This window comes from Candoia aspera, chromosome 6 (assembly GCF_035149785.1).
Source record: "Candoia aspera isolate rCanAsp1 chromosome 6, rCanAsp1.hap2, whole genome shotgun sequence".
Lineage (NCBI taxonomy): Eukaryota > Metazoa > Chordata > Lepidosauria > Squamata > Boidae > Candoia > Candoia aspera.
Genome location: NC_086158.1, coordinates 49,045,895 through 49,062,915, shown reverse-complemented (window position 1 = coordinate 49,062,915; position 17,021 = coordinate 49,045,895). Strand labels below are relative to the sequence as shown.

At 38.3% G+C, this 17,021-nt stretch overlaps 1 protein-coding gene across 3 annotated transcripts; it reads right to left on the bottom strand.

Annotated features, from left to right (window-relative positions):
- Positions 1–541: 541 nt before the first annotated feature.
- MFSD13A (major facilitator superfamily domain containing 13A) lies at positions 542–15,509 on the bottom strand. 3 transcript variants are annotated; one of them, XM_063307081.1, is made up of 9 exons: positions 15,474–15,509; positions 12,382–12,640; positions 11,724–11,803; positions 10,609–11,058; positions 9,155–9,272; positions 7,882–7,978; positions 5,281–5,452; positions 3,772–3,965; positions 542–2,729 (listed from the first exon to the last, which is right to left on the bottom strand). In XM_063307081.1, exons 2-9 carry the CDS (start codon positions 12,544–12,546, stop codon positions 2,476–2,478), a joined length of 1,530 nt encoding a protein of 509 aa, XP_063163151.1. In that variant the 5' UTR covers positions 12,547–12,640; positions 15,474–15,509; the 3' UTR covers positions 542–2,475. The 3 variants fall into 3 exon arrangements, with proteins under 3 accessions (XP_063163151.1, XP_063163149.1, XP_063163150.1); XM_063307079.1 differs by lacking the exon at positions 15,474–15,509 and adding an exon at positions 13,656–13,864; XM_063307080.1 differs by lacking the exon at positions 15,474–15,509 and adding an exon at positions 13,393–13,502.
- Positions 15,510–17,021: the final 1,512 nt, after the last annotated feature.

Genomic DNA, 17,021 nt, shown 5'->3' with positions numbered 1-17,021 from the left:
TGTTCCAATGCTGTGTACAGTATTCAGAACCAGCTACAACTATCAGAAAAGACTTTGAGCCTTATTGTAAGACTCTAGCAGTGAAGGGAGATATATGTGTGTGTGTGTGTGTGTGTGTGTATGGGAAGATGTGTGGATGTCAACTCCCAGAATTCCCCAGCCAGCCTTGGCTTAACTCTCAACTTTTTGCTGTGATGTTGATCTTGGGAAAAGGATGCTGCCTACCAATAGTGCTCTGAAAAACAGATCAGGCCAGAATAGTAGGAAACTGGGAAGAAGGTTCCACATTTCCTAGTAGATAATTGTGACTTCTCTTACATCTATAATCACAAGAGAAAAAAGCTTAAGTCTGGTTTATACTGAGTATATTGTCTTAACCCCATCGCTTGCATTGGTATACCCTTACAGTATTTATACATTAACATGATTTGGTGAAGCCAGCCAATAGCCTGAGATGGGAACAAAGTACTTTCTTAGGAAGTCATCTCATTGTTAACCACCACCTAGCTGCCAAATCAGGATCGTTACACACAAAAAACAGATTTAAAAAAGGATGTTTAATTAAATGAGAATCAATGCAACGAGGATATAAATTGAGAGCAATAAAGTACAATGAAGCCATCCAACTGTACAAAAGCTGTAAACATTTCATCATCCTGATTCCTATTCTTTGAAGGCAAAATGGCAGTTGCAGCAGCTAAGGCTACTGCCTAAACGAAGAAAGTGATACTTGGCACACACAAAGGAAGATGTGACTTGGTCCTACAGTGATCTGAACTGTTCTATTTTTACTAGAGCAACAAACAGCCAAAAATGTTGGTTGCAACTTTTTTCTTCCCCTTTCCCACCCCAGACCTTCACTCTAAAAGTGCCACTTGGAGTTCTGCAGCTGGTTTTGCAGTATTATTTTATGCCAAATCACAGGCCCCTGAATGCAAGTTTGTCCTATTCAATCAATGGCATTTCTGGTTCAATTTGCAGAGAAAATAGATTTCTCTGCTCCCTAAAAACAAAAACACTGGATTTTTTTGAATGATTCCCAAAAAGCCTGGCATTTGCCTAGCTTCTTTTGCCAATGACCAATCAATAAAAGATGCAAACAGAAAAAAAGCAGACCAACAGATTTTCAGCTTGTCCTTCTATACTGCAGAGGTAGAGCAAAGTCAGTCTGCTAGTACTATTAGCTGCCTACCGGAATTTCATGAGGAACCTCTCTCACAGCCATTGCACATAATTGACAGCAAGGGTAAGCACCTGGTGCCCTCCAAACATTTTAGACTAAAATGCCATTATCTTCAGATAACATGAATTATGATCAGGGAATTATGGGAAATGTAGTCCAAAATATCTGGAGAAATCAAGGCTATTTCTGATATATAATATAGGCCAGTGTTTCTCAACCTTGGCAGGCTGGCTGGGTAATTCTAGGAGTTGAAGTCCACACATCCTCAAGCTGCCAAGGTTGAGAAACACTGGTCTAGGCCATTTCCTGTTAAAAGTATTTCTGCATAAAAATGATTTTATAGGCAGTTCTGCTCATCAGGTGGCAACTTTCTTAGCACAGGACAGTTCTCAGAAAAGCAGAATTGTTGTCAGCCATCCATGGACAAATCAACATTTGCACTGGTCCTGTAGATACGCACAGACCACTCTAGTCCTTATTCACCCTTATGCAGAACAGGGGAATTTCCAGCATAAGCACTGAGACTCCAGGACAGGTTGAAAATGCAGTTTCAAATACTGACAACTGCATCCACCTCCAGAATGCTCCTTTTTAAAACAGATTTCTATCTTGAAGCTATGAGTGGGAATACAGTATATCCATTCTCTTGAAAAAGATCAATGTTGACAATACATGTCCAGTTTCAATATCAGAGAAGCTGTTTTACAGAAACTGAGTACCCTGTTGTCCACAGTGAGAAATCATTAAGTTACATTTATTCCAGCTGTATTCAGCTAAATCAAACTTGACCACCAATCCAATGCAAAACAGAATAGAGATAATGGAACACACGAACCCTGTCACCTGTGGCAAAGCTGTCTGTAAACAGGAGGATGGGACACAAAGACCAGAAGGTTGCCAATTTACTCAACTTTATCCCTCCCTTATTAATATGCATTATTGGTAATCTGACTGCTTATCTCCCAAGCCTGGAAATGAATTAATATCAACATGATCAGCAAGTAATTGACAAAAGACTTTTAAAAATACACGGTGATCGCTTTTCTGGACAATTTTGGATACAGAAGACACAAACTTTCAAACCTCGATGAATTCTACAAGGATGACCAGACCCCAGCCAGCCTCACAGGAAATCCAAGGTAATTCAAAAGCTTCCATTTATCCTCCACTAGCCAATGCTGATCTGAAGATGATGCAACAATTCCCCTTTTTAGTCCTACTCTTCCTTTTTAAATGGGTCATGCACTCATTGACAGTGGGAAGACGCTGCTCGCTGTTATATTCACTTGCAATTAAATAGTCTTGATTTCTCGAGAGTGACTGTCTGTAAAAGCCTGACGTTGAGATTTCACTGCCTGAAGGCGTCTGCCGTGCAAGCTGAATTGTGACCAGGTGAGGAGCTGCAGTAAAGCACAGGTCATGGGGACAAAAACGAGGAGGTAGAAGCAGCCCTGGCGTAGTGTAAGTTTCCAGGCTACACTGGAAGCCAACCTTGGCTGGGCACTCACTATACTGCTCAGAGGATCCCGCTGAAAAATGTCATAACCTGGGTCAACAAGAGAGACAGTTAAGAAAGATGAAAATGATTTCAAGAATTGAGACGGTCTATTTTGATCTTATTATCATAATTTCTACTGAAAACCATTTCTTCATTTCTTTCCCCATTGTATTAGGGTGCTTCCAGATGAACAGCCCTCCCAATGCCTCCATTAACTGGTTTTTTAATAATAATAAAGTCAGGCTTGAACAAGTTCTCAGTATAACCGGGACATTACTGGAATAGGCCCATTTACTTCTTTGTAAGATTACGTTATTCACAGAGCAAAGAGCACAGAGCAACAGAACTGTCCCTCCTGATCAACCAACCATAGGGAATGCCCTGCCTGTTCCCTCAGTTTTGAGCTAAAACTCATTTCCTTCTCTCTTTTTAGCAAAATAGTAAAAAGAAGTGCAGCAGTAAGGGCCAGCTGACAGCTTCAGCTCTTCAGCAGGGCAGTGGGGCTGAGGACTCAGTTCACTTTTGTACTGCAACTGCACTTCTTAGGAAGATCCCTCAGTAGAAATACAGATATTTCCCTGCTTGAAGTGATCTTAGCAAAACTGGAAAAAAATGAAATTCTATTAACAAGAATCTTTCCACCTTTAAAAGATTATATTGAAATCTTTCTCATCAAGCAGATTTAGTGGTAGAAAACCTCCATTCCTTCTGGAGGCACCTACTGGATGCAAGATTTATTAACAAACTATCCTAGCTTGCTGTTTCAAGTCCAAAGCTCACTGGTGTGGTATCTAGAAAAGCAAAGCATGGACCACCACAGCACTGAGGGGAAGGGATTTCTTTTTTCTGTAGATTCTCAGTTCAGCAACAAAATCTAGAAGGACAGCTTTAAGAAGAGGTACCACTGTGCCACTTCTTTCTCAGACAAAGAAAAAAAGATTTGTAATTGATAAGCTGACAATTAAAAGCAAAACAATGAATATTGTCACTGCTGTTGTTGGTAGTTATCTGCCCAATCAGAAAAGCTATCAGTTACCCTTCTCTGACACCCCATCCAATTCCTCCACCAAATGCCTGGCCCTTCACCTACCAGTGTAAGCTGAAAGCAGCCAGGTGCCAATCAAGGGGGCAAAAGTCTGGCCTGGTTTAGTTACCAAGGCCACCATGCCAAACAAGAGGGCTGAGGCAGCCTGCTGCCTCCGATTTAGCACCAAGTCTTCGTCCACCAAGTCCGACACCACCAGGTTCAGCAATTTGCAAGTCCCTTCAGTAAACACACGGTTACTAAGGAAAAAGAGAGGGAGGCTGTTAACAGAAAGCACTAGCACCATGCCAAGAGAAATTCCCAGTACGTTCTTGGCTGGTTTGAAATTACTGGCAGTTAACTCAGTGCAAGGAACTCTGTGTATATGTCTGTGTGCATGCGCATGTGTTTATTTATGTGGATGTGGATGTGGGTGTATGTAGGTGCGTACTCATGAATATATCTGCTGACAATTGCTGGTTCAGTTTGGTTTTCTTTTTAAGTGGCCTTCCCTCCTAGGTTGACCACTTTACATATCCAGGAAAAGGCCCATTAAAAAAACACAGAAGCATGTGGAGAAAAACTCTACCTGCAACACCCACAGCTCCCTCAAGCAGCCTCCAAAATTCATCAGCACAAAGTATAAAAATTCACTGGTGCAATTTTTAATCTTTTTGCAATCAAAAATATGAAAAACTTTGGAACATCATCCCCACTGAGGTAGAATGGCCCCAACCCCATTTGCCTTCCTAAAAACTTGGTTTTGCCATCAGGCCTGGGGTTCTAATGGGAAAATGGAGCCTGCAAAATGGCTGTATTGCATGTAAGATTTTGATTGCACTCCCCTGTGTTTTCTGTTTATAGCTTTTAAATTGTTTTAATTGTCTTTAACAGTTTTGTTGTACATAATTGTTTTGGCAGTTTTTTGCTTTTTCTGTTTTAATTGTGTAAGCCACCCAGAGTCACATATATGAGATGGGTAGCTAAATAAATTCAATAAATAAATAAACAAATGAGCAACTTTGATAAGCTTCCCCAGGGCATGAAGCATCTATTTTCTTTCAGCTTCCTTCTCCACAATGAAAAAGGATCAAATTTACCACCACCCTAACCAGAGACACCTCTATACCATCACATTTTCTGTGGCCTTCAGAATCTGACTTTAATGAAAATAAAAATAATAAAAATGTGGTCCCTAGCCAAAAAAACAAAAGCACCTGTCCCTGCTTTAACATGCCTCTCAGTCTGGCACCAGCAACAGCTCTGTTCACCAAATCTTTAGCCACATCAGCACATTTTAAAACTCCTCATTCCGCAGGAGCTAGAATTGTAGTATCAAAACAAAAACACTGAGCTTCAGAAAGCTGATCCTCCACAAGTTCAATCATCCCAAGACAGCATTAGTACCTCAACAGGTATGAATAGTTAAGCATACACCCCAAAATTAAAATGTTAAAGAATCTAGCTTCACTTCAATGACATGAAACTATGTCAATAATTTTACCATAGCAGGTGTAGCCCATTGTCTGTACCTAGTCCAATCCTCCAGGATCATAGCAATAAAGCAATAAATACCTGGCTATGAAGAAACAGAGCAGGTAGATCCAATCAGGTCCAGCAAGGAGCATAATCACACTGAGCAACAGCTTCAGGAAGAAAAGCCCTCGCACCACAGCATACACACCCCACCTCCGGCAGAGAGAAAGGAAGTAGAGGTTGTTGAGATGAGGAGCCACGTAAGACACACCTGAGAGAAAGACCAATAGGATCAATGCCAGAGCTTAATGGCAGGGCCTCTACTTGATATACAGAAGATCCCAGACAGAATCTCTTGGCATCTAGAGGTCAGATAGGAAGAGATCTGCCTAAAATCCTCGAGTCAATGCCAAACTAGACATGTTTTCTTTTTCTTTTTTGGTAATCTATCTACCCAGCAAGAAACTAAGGCATATATATTCTGAGTAAACCAGCTAAAAAATTACTTTGGGGACCATTTATCTTAAGAACCCAAAGCATAAAATGGACCTGGTTACACGGGGATAAATACAACTTTTATCATGGCAAATTAGGCACAAATCTTACAACCAATCATGTTCCTTCTTTTACAATAGCTGCCTTACTCTATTAGTCTGATTTTTTCCCTTCTTATAGTATTATTAGAAATCCTGATACATTGCATTATTTCAATACAGTGATGTTTATATAATCAAAGGTTATTGACATTTTATTATTCAGATAGCTTAGAGTATTGAAAACAGAGAAGAAAAATATTCTGTCAATATTAATTACAATTTAAGATATCAATATTACAATCATAAAATTATTTAGCTTTTTCATCCAACTTTGCACATAACATTGAGAAAAAAAACGTTGCAACTCACATCAAAGTAATTGTGATATGATAAAACTTTCAATCTTAAACTAATTATTTAATATTAAAGTCTCCATTGTGTTGTTACTTGGGTGTTTGTGTGTGTGTGTTTATGTATGTATATTAGTGAAAGGAAAAGATAAACAGAGCAGATTTAACAAGAATTGGAACACTAAAAATAGAAAAAAATAAAAAGCAAAAACAAAATATTGGGTTTCTAACTTCCCTCTTTTTATACATCTGCTAATTTGCAGTATTTGTAAACATTTAAGCCTCCTTAGAAACCAGACTGTAAGTGATTATATTTGCCATGCTGTGTGATGTGTTGTATATATGGGAACCATTCTTGCTTAAATTTAGTGAAACTTCTATTGTGTATATATACAATGAATTTTGCCATTACTGCATATTCTCCAAGCTTAAGTTCCCAATCAGATATTGCCAGAGTTGTGTCTTTCTTCCAATGCTGAGCAAAATTTATTGTTGCTGCTGTAAGCATATATCTCATTAAATTAGAATGTTTCTTCTTGCTTTTTTTCTGAGATTATTCCTAGTAAGAAAAGTTGTGGTTTCATTTCAAGTTTAAGTTCCAAGATTATCTGCATTATACTATGCATGTCTTTCCAGTACTTTTGAGTTTTTTTCTACATGTCCACCACCTGTGATAAAACATCCTGCTGTTTCATGACATTTCCAACATTTATTGCTGTATGATTTGTCTATCTTAGATATTACTGATGGAGTTGTATACCACCTGTAAAACATTTTGTACCAATTTTCCTTTAGGTTATAACTTGGTGTAAATTTTACAGATTTAGTCCACAATTATTTCCATCGTTGTGTTGTAACCGTTTCTCTAAAGTTTTGCATACATTTTATCATAGTTTTTTTGTTCGTTCTGTCTCTGTGTCATATCTAAGTAAATGTTTATATATCACCCTAATAGGTGAATAAAAAAATATTGTACTGAGTAAAATTTTTTAAAAATATAGAGAACTCCAGATTTTTTAACTAGAGCTCTCACAACACACATCCAACATGAAAGGTTGTTAGGGATTCTGGAAATATTAATGCAAAACATCTGGAGGAATTCAATTTGTCTAACTCTGGAATGTTGGCTTCCATTCAGATCTGACTGTATTGATATGATAAAGTGATAGTAGACACTTTAGTATCACTCGTTTATCAAAGAGAAAGAGAGAGAAATAACTAAACAAGTACTTTTCAGCTCCAATAAGCATATCCAGTAGACTGCTGAGGAAAATAGAAACTGTGGGGATACAGGGAAATGTAATGGGATCCTGTCTGGTTAATTTGACCATGACCAGGAGCACTCCACAATCCTATCATCTGTTACAGGTCCCATTTGTTTTCATGGAATTCACACACAAAGATTACATATAGTGCTACCTTTAAAAGACTACATAGTTTCTCATACTTAATTAGAGAATGATCAGGACTGACTTACATGATTCGGATCTATAGTACTTAGATACTACATTTCACATCTGTGGAACTTTCTTTTTTTCAAGAGAAAGAAGAAGAAAAAGTATTTCTAGAAAATGGTGACCATAATGATTCAGCTGAGATGGGATCATACATTTTCTGCCTTTGAAGAGGAGTAACAGCCACTCTCTGGTCAAGCTTTACCAGCTTCATACCCCTAGATGTGTTAGAGTACCATTTCCATTGCCCAGGTAGCATGGTCACTATATGTTGCAGTCCAATACATCTAGAGCACAATTTCTGGAAAGCAAGAATCTATGGCTGAGCAGTGCCTCCTACTATTCCCACCTTGGACTTACCTAGAAGAAATGATCCCATTGAGAGGGAGATGTGATCAGACAGCAAATGCTCCAAGAACAGAGGGAAGAAGTTGCTATTAAAGTGGCAGTGAAAAACCTGTAAAACACATTTATGAGACCTCTAAAAAGGGCAATTAGAGAACAAATAATATACTGTATCCCCAATGAAATACCTGCCCCACATACATCCTATTTGGATGCAAGCTAAAAGATAAATATTCAAGCCAGTTTGGCAGGTTTGTATCAGATCATAAAGAATCAAATCTGTTCCAGAGAATTATAAAAACAATAAACTTATATTGCGCAATCATCTCTAAACAAACCCAGGGAAAAGAGTAACTATTAAATGTGGAGGCAGGAAGATGAGAATATTCTCACACAAGCCTCTGTCTTGACATCATGGTCTCAAAATTATTCTAAAAAGGTTGTGCTCTAATACTTTCAAGATGCAAATACAGCTGACTTCATAACACAACAATTATTTATACCAATTATACATTACTTTGGTTATACATTACTTTTGCTAACATGCAAATAAACCACAGAGTCTGCATTGCCAATTAACACTAACACTGAATCAACATCTGCAGATGTTAAGAACAGTGCTGCTACTCATCATATAACAGGAATGCCATGTTTAAAGATAGAATGGCCTCACAGCCTTTCCTCCTGTAATATGAAAGTATGCTGATGAAGAATGCAGAAAAGGAACCTTTGTTCTGTTGCATACCATAGCTTTTGAAGATTAACTTCAAATTTCTTCCCAAAGGGAAGGCATTGTTTTCCTCTGGGTGAAAAAAAGCACAATGATATTTAGAGGTCTCAGGAATGTTCTTATCCCACCATATATATTATTTTCTCTGAGAAACAGGAAACTGAAAGATTTAGCATACAGTAAGTCTTCCCAACAGCTGACTTCTTGTCATGCACAACCAAGATAAGACTGGTTAGTCAGATTCATTTTGAAGTCTTTCAGATCAACACCACTTCCTAATTCCAACTTCCCCAAACCATCACTTTCTAGATGTGTTATACTACAGTTCACATTATTCTTAGCCAACACGCTCCTTAGCCAGGCTGGCTGAGAATTCTGGGAGTTGTAATTCAAAACATATATATTGAACACAATTGGCAGAGAATACCATAGGAGATTTATGAAATTATGCAGAAGATTACCAACACTCTGCTGGGTAGGGTAACTATCAACATGCTAACTGGGCTTTTACCTAGCAGTCAGTACTGTTTTGTTACAGAGAGTCTATGCAACTCCTACCTGCATTAAATTCATAGAGACAAACCATAGAAAATTGTGATGCCTGGAGAGCTGCTTGAGGTACTCAGCCAGCGTGATTCTTTTCTCTTGATTTCTAGAAGGATGATCAATATATAATCTGCAGGAACAAATTACCACTTTTTAAAGACAGCCAATATAGTGAATTCAGGTCCTTATCTTCTTGAGCACTGTATCCTCTCTACCTAACCAACAGAAAGGTCCAAAGCAATCATATCCTGGAAGAATAGGATACAAATGAATAATATTCTGTCTTGTCCCTTACATAATGTATTTTTATAGTTACCAAACCAAAAGCAACACAGAATACAATTTGTTTAAAAGAGGACTTCAGAAAAACTTTCAAGGGGAATTTGGTACCATTCCATTACTCCATCTGTGTTATGGGGTTCATTTAAAAAGCGCTTAAGTATTGTACAACTGGGCCTGAGACATATTCACACAACAGATACAGGTATCGTCTTTCCTTCGTCTGTATCTCTCAACAGTAAAGCTAGAAAGATCATGGGGAAAAACACAGGATATGAGGAAATACAGACAATTATCACCAACCATATTAAATCAGAAGGGATAAACCTGTTGTCCTTCAGATATTTTGAGCCTCAAGTGCATAATGCTTGGCCTTGGGTCATGCTGGCTAGGGCGGATGGGAATTAAAATTCCAAACTTTTGGAGGGCACTGCAAATAGCCAGGCTTTATTATCTATTAAATTACATTATAAATTATATACAGAGAGGAGGTTTGGTGTAGTGGTTATATAGAGAGAGTCACCTTAATTTTGAATAAAAGGAGATACTGAGCACACATTAAAACATTTTATTTCAACATTAAAAAAAGTTTGCATAACACTGTTCTAAAACAAAACTATTTAATTTACTTCCAAAAGGTCAGAAGTGCTAGATATTAGCCAAATGCTTTTGAGAAATCCAATCAAATAACCTTAGACAATTGCTAAGAAGGCCAGTTCTTAGCATTACATATATTATTTGGTCAGCAGAAAAAGCATTCTTGAGTATCAGAGAGAACAGGCTTGTTCTGCACAAACCTCATAGCCTTTCACATATACGGATTAAAAGGATCCAGTGCTCAGAGGGATTAAGTGCCAAATCCAGTTACCACAGTTTCATACAGAAGTGCTGAAACCATACTCCTACATAGTTTAGTAATTTAAATTTTCCACTACATTTGGAAAGCATGGCTTCCTTGGTTTCCCACCAACCATGGATCAGGAAGCTCAGTCATGTGCTGCTTTCTAAAATAACCTGCACTCTTTACAATTCCATCTCCTTAAAATTTGAAAAGTTTTTGTCACTTCTTTCACAAGGAAAAAAAAATACTTGGAAAAAAGTGACTGCTATTTACCCACAATATTTTGTATACACTAGGCAAGAAATTTAAAAGGAGAAGAGATATTATACAACCCAACACCACTCACTCTTTTAATGCCTCATTTTCATCCCATTTCACATGTCCATCCGTCTGAAGCCACTGCCTTAGCAGCCATGTGGCCAAGGTAAACCCAAGTGCTGAGCAGAAAGCCAGAGCCACACAGAATACCCTGAAGGAGAAGAAGTCCTCTTTGTTCCATACAGCATAGGACATAAAGACTGAGAGGGAACCAATGGCACTAAAGAGTGAAGAGTAGAAGTTGAGGTCAGTCCTATCCTTTGCAGACACAGCAAGATCAGCAAGCAAAGCATTCTGGTTTAGATCCACCATGGTAAGGAAGCTGTCATACAGGCAGAGACAGATAAGGAACTGTAAGCCTGGGTGGGCCCAGGCAATCCAAAAAGCCAGAAATGATACAGCAAATAATGGACCATTGTGGCTTAGAGCTTTGAGTCTCTTCAGAACAACTTCTGGAGTGGAGATTGCTGCTCCAGACCTAAAAAGAAGAAAAATATAGTCCATGAAAACTGGTTGAGCTTTATTCGATTATCTTAGACATCATCTTTTTGCCAAATAGTAAGCTAATTTGTCTCAAGCATGGATTCAAAGTTTCTTCCCTGACATTTCCCTTTTTCAGGAAAACTGTCCTCAGAGGCTGGCATGCAAGTAGAAAGTAATTTTCCAACATCAAATTTCTCATTAAAGAGTTGGAGGCCTTTCTCCAAATTCAGAAGAAATGAACATTTTGATATAGTCTAGGCCTCTGAAAGGTTGAGCCAAAGTCCACAGGACTGCAGTCTAAACTGATATAGGAGGTTAAGCTTGATTACCACACAGTCTGTCAAATACTGGAAAATTTTAAATAAAAGTCATCCCTCTTAAGGGGAAAAATATGAGACATTTCTTGCCAGTAGTAAAGCAACCTACATAGCTATCTTTTTTTCTGTGAAGCTTCTGTTTTAAGATAGTTTCTGAGTATGGAATCTGAATGTCTGGAGGACCAAGATGTAGTACTGTGACTGGTGTGAAGTCTGGTATGTTTAATGAAACATGCTTGTTGTAATTATTACATGCTTTTACACGCACACTGTCAATGAGCTTTCCTCTGTCTTCCTATGCTGTTTAGACTTTGAAGTAGTACATAAATGAAACTCTGCTTACTGCTGGGTGCTAAGAAAAGCTCTGTCACTCAACCAACCAAACAGCGGATCGTTGAGGCTGTTCCAAATCAGAAAAACGGTCTAGGAAAAAAAGAGTGAGGCTTAGATGCTGAAATATTTAACCTAATCTATCATCTTACAAGTTAGCCATGCCTGTATTGGGGAAGAATGAATGCAATAACTGATATATATATATATATATATCTCCGTCCATCCGTCCATCCATCCATCCTTTTAAGGAGCTGCTGAAAGGTACCCCAAGGGTGCCCCGCCAGATCCAAAGCACTTTTATCCACTTCTGAATACTGCATACCTTCAATCTATATAAAACATTTTTATGCTTATGCCAGACTCTTTCAGACCAATTAATGCTGCTATAAATAGCCACCACTCATTTTAAACTTTACTCAAAACTATTGCAAGCTATAATTTTTATATTTCACTGTCACTGAATCACTACAACCACTGTTAATTCTATAGTACACATATATTTGCCACATGTTCGTACACAAACAGTTCATGCATCTATTGGACCTTTTCTGTGACAATTATGCTATAATAAGCTTATTTAGTCTCTGAAATATTACATGCTTCATCATGGATCTAAAATCAAGAAGAAAGGAAGGACCTAATGCTGAATTTCAAAGTTCAGGACTTACCTCCCCAATCCAAAAGGAAAGTTTATCAATTTTATATATAGAAACAAAGGTGTCCACGTAGTAGAGGAGAAACACATTGTGCAAAATTGAAATAAAGAGAGACAGGGATCCATAGACTACTCCGATGGGGAAGTTGAAGAGACAAGCTAATAGCCTGAAACCCATGTTGATTCACGTTCTGGATATCACCTCCAGTTCCAAAATGATCTCTCTGTCCAGCACTTGCTGGCTTGTTGGTGGGACCAAACCATCATTAACTCTGTTGGACAGACAACAAGAAATTGGGCAATTCAGTGTATTGGTTTGATGCATTCCCTACTCCTCTTTCAAAGAAAGAGACTATTTAAACTGCAACAAGGAATCCAATCTCAGACAGTCTTGCTCTGTGGTTCAAAGGAAATTTATAATAGGATTTATACACTACAGCTATTTTAACAGCAGCAAAGGAATTATGCATCACATGACAGCAGGTTTCAGATCAGACTGACTGCCCACTAAGCTATGTTGCACTTCGGACAGTTATCTGTTGTTTGAAATACAAGTCAAGCCTCCTTTCTGCTGATACTTCTTCATAATTCCTAACTAAGTTTACAAAATCAATCCCTTTGTTAATTTAAAAGTAAACAAACTAAACATCCTAACTTTGTATCCTAGATGCCCAATAGTGGGACTGGATGGGGGTGATGAAAGTTGTAAACCAATCTTGAAGAAGGCTAAGATGAAGTATTACTAATATTATACAGGAAGGGATGCTGAATGTGTAACTTTTTTTAGATAACTTTTAGTGTGCTGATTTTATAACTTATTTTAGCCACCTTCCCATAGATGGTGCTCTCCAGAGATCCTTGGAGTATAATATCTTGAATTCCTGGTTTTTATACAGGCTATGTTCACACAATATGTGTACTCATGGTTAGCTGAATCAAGATTTGTTCAATTTTCTGAGTTCATTACAGTCATTACAATATAACACATTGAATTATTAACTAACCACACAGAATGAGTTCTTACAATATTCAAGGCTGAAATGTGATTTCCTTCTGAGTCACTCAGCATGTTGTTCCAATGCAGCTAATGACTAACTTCTGATATGCTTTTTCTATACTGTAGAAGGATTTCTCCCCTTTCTGGGAGAAAACAAGAAACACAGCAGGCCTATGTGCTGTTTACAGCATAACATGCCTCTTGAAAACACAAGTTATTTCAAAGACTCCTTTCAGAAGAGTATGGCAAGCCTAAAGATCAATTAAGATGAAATACAAGAACTACAATACCTGAACTTCTGCAGCAGTTCACCGGGCACATTGATATACTCATTGCCTTAACCTGAAGGCATTAGCAGATAACATACTAAAAACAAAAAGCACAATTTTTGCATTGGATGATGTCTTCTGAATTCAGAGGTAGATATGACCTTTTTCAATTAAATCTACATAATTTTATTTCACCATAACCTGAATTATTAGTTTAAAAAATCCAAACAGAAATCTAATACAGTACACTGGAGAGGGAGTAAGAAAAATGTAAAACAGATTCTTAGATGCATTTAAAATCAAGATTTTCACATGCAAAATGACCTCCAATGAACACTACTATCCCATAAGTTAAGTTAAACTGAAACAAGGAAATTGTTTCTCATTTCTCAACAATGTTATCTGATCTATTTCCTCTTATGAGAAACTAAAGTCAACACTCTGACAATTATAATTAGAAGCATTTTCAACCGAAATTTTTAGTCAAGTGTTGCCGGTCTAAGCCATTAATGAGAAGCAATCCATAGTATTCATACCTAAAAGAAAATGCTTGGCAGCTTAAGTTAGCTAGAAAACCACACTAAAATTCATGGACTTTGCACATTTCTTGAAGACAGAAAAACATGTGAGAGTTTGTTGGATGGCATTAATGTTCAATGTTTAATCAGCTCTTTTGGATTCCGAACACTTTTTTTTTTCAAAGAAAGATAATGCTGTGCCTTGTTCTATAGCTAGGCCATCTATTTTTAGAGTAAAGTCCTCAGGAAAGGTATCTGTTTATTTTTGTCTACATAATTTTATAATAAGGCAACGTTCCAGTATGATATCCTGGTTGCAGAAAACTGGAGTTATGATCCAATACCAAGGATACACCATATTAGGCTGCAACTGATTTTAGGGCTCAAAAACAAAAAAACAATGGTAGGAAAATCCCCTCTCCTGTTCAATTTTCTGAGTAAGTACAACTGAAATCTGTGGGGCAACGTTACCAAGAACCATTTGAGGCAATGATAAAGGAAACCAGACATACTTGGAGGCTTTGGCATGGGGGGGGGGGCACTGTACATTGCAATGGCTGCCCCTACAAAGCTCAAAAATTGGGGTGGAAAGGCCCACTTTGAGAATAAAGAAGGTGAGAATTTCATGTACAAGTAGGTAACGGGTTGCATACGTCTGCCCACCATGCCATTTCCCACAGGAATGTAACAAGAAAGTGACACATTCTACAACTGACCACCACATAGCCCACATGTACATTTGCAATACAGTTTTATTGTTGTGTACAGGCTTCTGTGGTCTAGACCAGTGTTTCTCAACCTGGGCAACTTCAAAATGTGTGGACTTCAACTCCCAGAATTCCCCAGCTAGCATGCTGGCTGGGGAATTCTGGAAGTTGGAGTCCACACATCTTAAAGTTGCCCAGGTTGAGAAACACTGGTCTAGATGCTTGCACCCCACAATTATTTGGGAATACAAATGGGAGTTCGGGAAGCATCCTTCAGCTCTACCTTTCAATACGACAGGCATTAGGGAAGAAGCCGCCGAGAAGCCCAAAGAAATACCTCAAAGGGTGGGTGGGTAGTTTAACTCGGGGCATGAATCTGTAAGCGCAAGATCAAGAGGCGGCGAGCTAACCGTCCACAGGGAAATAAACCATTCTCGAACGTCCGCAGAGAGGTAACCCTTTAGAACTAGCGATCAAAATCAAATGACTGAGAACGACCGTTCTATAAAGGAACAAAGGCGGGGAAGAATTATAAGAAAACTCTTTAACAAGATAGACTACTATAAACGAAGGGGAAAAAAACCCTCAAGGAAGTCATTAAGAGTTTTGCCTACCCAGCCATCACCAACCAAACTCCAACGGCCCGTATTCGTCCTTTCCGTTTCCAGCCTCGCGCAGCCGTACTTCACTTCTCAGGAGCCATCCTCCGTTCCCAGGACGGCCTGTGACGTTCACAGGACGGCCATTTTTAACCCTAAAAGCGGAGGATCTTTAAATGCCATATTTGATGTGGGCAATTAAAAAAAAAAAGAATCGTTCAGTATAATTAGTTCATGTCAGGAAATTGTTGATGTTTTTTTCTTGGAGCTGGACAGATATTTCTAATTTTACTAAGAAGTGAGATCCGCATGCTTTGCATCCAGCTTTAGGTTTTCTTCTCGGTCTTAGTTAATTTCTAAAATACACTTTAAATTCTGTTTATGTTATAATTCTGGATTTTTCTTATCCTATGAGCATTTCAAACATATGAAGGGCGTTATGGAGATGATATCTAGATTAGTGACGTGGAATAACTGTGATTTTTAAAATATAAAACAGTAAGTTAGGAATATTTCAGTATTTACTCAATTCATTTGGATTCCAATGTAGCAGTCACAAAAATAGATCTGTAATTTTAAAACAAAGCAATGCATTTCCAATATTCCCAAGAACTGAGTTAGATGCACCTTATGGAAAATAATTGTGATTTTCATTCATTGTCGGGATACTGACATACTCCACCAAGCTGCTTCTATGTTAGAAAATAAAAAGTATTTCCAGAATGCTCAACACAACTGAGTTGTTTGGGATTGTGAACACACTCTCACCTGTCTCCTCCAGCGTTCTATAACAGAACCTTTAAAGGTTTGTTGCAATGCCTTAATTAGTTTGCCAAAAACTCTCATCACCCAGGCTGGTCTAGATGCCATCTTTCATGTAGTATCACCGATGGAGTGTTTAACAACTTTTTCTGTATAGTTAGACTGGATCAGTATTCAGTTTGAATTTGTGGACAGGTGGCTTGGAGCAGTATGTCCTGCTATTTGTCCTCTGGATCCTTGCCTTGTACAGCACTGTGAAAACAAATTGCCCCTTAGACTTTTCTGATTTTTTTGCATATCTGCCACTGAACCACATCAGAATTCCATGGTGGTACTAGTGATACATAAAGGGAATTTGAACAAATAATACCAGCTGTTGGTATTTCTATCACTTATTTCATACAGAGAACCAGTTTGGTGTACTAGTTAAGGCACCAGACTGGAAACCAGGAAACTGTAATAGCCCTTCCTTGGGCACAAAGCCAGCTGGGTGACCTTGGGCCAGTCACTCTCTCTCAGACCTAGGAAGGCGGCAATGGCAAACCACTTCCGAAACATCTTGCCAAGAAAACTGCAGGGACTTGTCCAGGCAGCCGCCAGGAGTCAACGCTGACTTGAAGGCATCCAAAATAATAATAATAAAATAAAGTCATCCTACATATAATATGCATTGGTATCTGGTAAAAGCCATATACTGTAATGCCAAAACAATATTGCATGTGTTATGACATCACACAAATGACACGAATTCTGTATCTGAACCACATGATATCATGTATGCCCATACAAAGGGGGTGGGCT